Source organism: Diuraphis noxia, unplaced genomic scaffold (assembly GCF_037042655.1).
Source record: "Diuraphis noxia isolate RWA-SAM2 unplaced genomic scaffold, SU_Dnox_SAM2 contig0001, whole genome shotgun sequence".
Classification (NCBI taxonomy): Eukaryota; Metazoa; Arthropoda; class Insecta; order Hemiptera; family Aphididae; genus Diuraphis; species Diuraphis noxia.
This window is the reverse complement of record NW_028301711.1, coordinates 106,484,512-106,488,820: the sequence shown is the minus strand read 5'-3', so window position 1 is coordinate 106,488,820 and position 4,309 is coordinate 106,484,512. Positions and strand designations below refer to the sequence as shown.

Here is a 4,309-nt window from a genome sequence, read left to right as displayed (position 1 = left end):
CTAGTGACATTGGCTGATGGTGGAGGTACTCCACGTCGAAGGCTTGCAATGATCAATCTTCCGGTACGCCCATCCTTTTTTTGCCTTGAATTTTTGTTGATCGCTGCGTGCATTAACGTTGAACACGATATATCTGTGCAGGCTGAGTGATTCTTCATCGAGAATTTTCCAGCCGGTTACGTTTCCTGCTACAGCTTGGGTAGCCAACGTGAGGTCTAAGTGCGACTCTGAAGCGCCTCTGACGAACGTCGGTTTGTTGCCTTCGTTGCAGACTGCTAGTCCTAGTACTGCCAACATGTCTGCGAGTGCCCGTCCTCTGTGATCCTCAAATGGGCTTCCCCATTCCGGGGACTTCGAGTTAAAATCGCCTGCTATGACTACCGGAACCGTGGCTCCCCTAACGCTCGCTTCTAGGCCGGCTAGGAAAGCCTCGAATTCCGGGAATCTTATATTCGGTGAGATGTAGCAGCTATAGAGTCGATAGCCTTTTACCTCGAGCCATCTAAATCCCGGCGATGGTGGTCCAATTTCGTCTACTGGGATGTCACTTAGAATTGCGATGGCCGACCTGCGATTTGCATCGGAGTACCAGCGACAGTCCTCGCCACGGTCATGATGATGTTCGCTAATAATTAGAACATCAGCTCCGACTTCGTTCGCGGTCACCATCACCAGATCCTGCGCCGCTTTGCACACTCCAATGTTAATTTGGAGGATGCGGGTCATGATGACTTGTCAGTGTTCAGTCTACGATCGGCAATTGCCTCGACTGCTCCGGCCGGGTTGGACTCTGCTTCCTGGCCTCCCGCTTTACCGTCTTCCCTACCAGCCCTGCAAGTTGCCGCCAGTAACTTCGTAAAGGACAAAATGTCCTCCTTGGTAGCCACACATGTGTTTACGAAATGGCCAACCTGTCCGTAGCGCCTGCAACACCCCGTCCTATCAGGGCCACAGCATTTTTTCGCTGTGTGGCCATGTGCCAGACACCGAAAACATCTAATTTTCGCGACGCAGAGCCTGACGCCGCAACTCACCATTCCCACCCTTAGTCTCCCTTGTTTCAAGATTGCTTGCGTCACTTCTTTGGGCGCAGAGACCAAGGCAAGCTGTGCTCCACCGAAGCGCTTCCTCAAACCGGCAAGCCTTAGTGCACTCGTGTCGCAACCTGTGGCCAATGCCATTGCCGCAAGCACTTCAGGTCCGTCTGACCATTGGTCCAGGTCTCTGACCTCCAGCAGCTCCCTCTGCTGTAGAGTCCTGACACCAATATCGGATCCTGAAGATCTCGCGATTTCTGCTCTCACCGCATCCACCTCTTCTGTGCTGCCACGCACCTCGATGAGGAGACCGCCAGATTTAGCTTGCCACATGCCCACGACCCGGTTTCCTATTATGTCGAGGCATGACTCGCCACGGATTTTTTTCGCCAGCCCGGGAAAGTCCTCCCTACTAACGTCCACCAGGATGGCTGGGGGGCGTGTTTTAGTTCGCTTCTGTGCGGGCTCCGTTTTGGCTGTTTTGTGTGTTGTTGCCAATGTCGGGGGGGTCCGTCCTTTTGAGTTCCTCTCGGGTTGGTCGCCATCTGTCTCAGCTTTCTTCCCGATGGGATTCAGCTTTTTCGCCGGCTTCTTCCTCACCACCTCCGTCCATAACTCTGGTCCACCGTCCATTCTATCGCCTCCGATGTTGTCCTGAGGCATAGAATCCCACCAACAGGGACTCTGTGTCGCGGCGTCACTAGTCGTGATGCACGAAGGGTGTATTGCAGATTCCATGGCAGCATTCTTGGCACTAGCTGTTGCGGCACTGAACGCTGACTCTTCTGATTCTTTCAACATTTCTGCAATGTTCTGGCGCTGTTTGCGTGCGCCTGTGGCTTGTTTAAAAGCATTCATTGCTTCCGCGAGAGCCGTTTGCACAGGTTTCGCAACATTCTTGGCTTCTCTTACCGCCTCGAGCATGTTCAGAAGCCTTCTGCCCACTCTATCGAACCATTCCCTCTCAATTCTGTCCGTCTTTTCCAGGGTTTCGCCGAGCTGCTTCTCCGACATCTTCTCCAACTTCGCCTTGTCTATCTGAGCCGACTGGATGTTACTGCCGCTGGCAATTAGCTTGTCGGCTAAGGTCTCAGCTCTAGTAGTAGATAGAGCAACGGGGGCCTGACTGGCCACCCCCGCACCCTCACGGTCGTTGGATGACGACCGTAGTGGGCCCGCTACGTTGGATCCGGCTTTGGCCCCGGATCCACCCACTACTGCCGGCACCTGGGGGTCCGAATCCCCTGGTGCGGTAACCAAATTTCTGTTTTGAACGTCCATTTGTAGTTTTTATAAAGGGTGCCTCTCCCTTGCATTTTACCTACTGCCAGGGGATTTTAATTCAGTGTTGCCTTCACCTATGTCCGTTTGCAGGCGCTTGCAGGTGGACAAGACCTGCCCGACCAGTTAAGGTCAGGCACTGTGTGTGGGCCTAAGTAAGGCTGGGACCGCTTGGTAAGACCTAATTAAAGGCCCGCAAGCTCCCCCACCACGTCAAGGTGGGTCCCGTCGGGGAAGAACCTAACCTAACCTAACCTAACCTAACCTAACCTTTTTTTTTTTTTTTAACAATTTTACAATAATTATTCGTTGTGGGGGCATCTAACCACCCTGTGAACTTTGGCCTATCGGCCTACAACAAACAATATCTTAACTAGTTTAAAAAAGAAAATTGATGTGGCAGGGCTCTTAGGCCACTCTGGCGCAAACAGCTTCCCGCTGCCTCGTCCTCTCCAGCTCCTCCTTACAGCCCATGATCGCGTCCACCATATGGATGAGCTGAGCCTTCCTCCTTCCTGCTGCTGCCAGGATCCTTCCTCTGAGTGGCGGTGCTGTGGGTAGCTCCGCTGCCGTTGGCCCGCACAGGAGGTCCATTACTTCCTCCGGACGTACTGGCCTGCCCTGGGATTGCTCCACTTCTTTCCTCTCGGCGCTCCAGAAGAAGCACACAAACACAGTGTGCTCCGCGTCGTCAATCTCTGCAGTGCAGTGCGGACAGGCTGGGCTTAACGTCTTATCCCTAGTCCAGAGATTTTGGAAACAGCCATGACCACTGAGGGCCTGTGATATGTGATAGCTGACTTCGCGTGGACCACATTTCCACCACCTGGACAGGTTGGGTAACAGCCGTTTGGTCCAAGCTGCCTTTTCGGTGATATCCCAAAGGCTTTGCCAACGTCTGATGACGTCGTCCGAAGTGTCGCGCCTCATCAGTACGGCGCCGGCCTTTTTAGCTGCCGCAGTGCGCTTCCTCGCTCCTGCTAAGAGCGTCACCGGGGGCATCCTGGCCAATACGAGGACCGCCATGTCAGATACCGTCCGGTAGCACCTAGCAACCTTCAGCGCCGCACACCTCTGTGCTTGTAAAAGAGCATTGCTTGATTTTTGGGTTTTGGCCGAGCTATCTGCCCAAACTTCAGCTCCGTATAGCAGTCGGCTGTGGACCACGCTCATGAGGAGTTTCCTTTTCGAGTGGGATGGACCGCCAACATTTGGCATGAGCCTCCCGAGTGCAGCTGCGGCTTTCCTTGCTCCTGCCGCCACAGAAGTCGCATGGTCCACGAAAGACAGCCTAGTGTCTAACCGAACACCAAGGTACCTGATTGCTCGTTCAACGGGAATGTGGCAGCCCTGGATGTGCAGATGGGGATTGCGGTAGGCATTCTTGTTGGTAAGGACCACGCACTCCGATTTTTCTGGCGCGAGGCGGAGACCGCTAGTGGTCATCCATTCGACAATGTCCACCAGTGTTGGGTTGACCAGCTGCTCCATTAGCTCGGCGTTATGAGCCACAGCCACCACTACAACATCATCCGCAAAAGCTACCAACCTGACGCCCTCGCGTACTGGGAGCCGCAGTACGCCATCATAGAATAAATTCCAAAGCGTCGGCCCAAGAACTGATCCCTGGGAGCTTCCTGTCCTCCATGTATGACCTGAGGATATTAACCAGGTAGTGCGGGACACAGGACCTTCGTAACGCCTCATCAACGAACCTCCAGGGCGCCGAATTGAAGGCATTCCTTACATCAAGAGTGACAAGCACACTCAAGTCCCTGTCCCGGACCGGGCCGCGTTTAGCCGACTCAGCTATACGTAGGACCTCTTCGATGGCGTCAATAGTGGATTTGGACCGCCTGAACCCGTATTGATCGCACGTTTCCATCGCGACGGAATATCTCGCTTTGCGAGACACGCGTTGTAACATTCCACGAATATCTCTGGAAATCTGTTGTACGTCATGCGGATGATCTCGTTCCGAACGAGATCAG

At 53.8% G+C, this 4,309-nt stretch overlaps 1 protein-coding gene across 1 annotated transcript; it reads right to left on the bottom strand.

The window, feature by feature from the left end:
- LOC149063188 (uncharacterized) lies at window positions 1-726 on the bottom strand. Its single transcript, XM_089215560.1, has one exon. The coding sequence runs from the start codon at window positions 724-726 to the stop codon at window positions 1-3; it is 726 nt and encodes a 241-aa protein (XP_089071686.1).
- Window positions 727-4,309: the final 3,583 nt, after the last annotated feature.

Coding starts and splice junctions, on each gene's coding strand:
- LOC149063188 (XM_089215560.1), bottom strand. CDS start 726: ATGACCCGCATCCTCCAAATTAACATTGGAGTGTGCAAAGCGGCGCAG.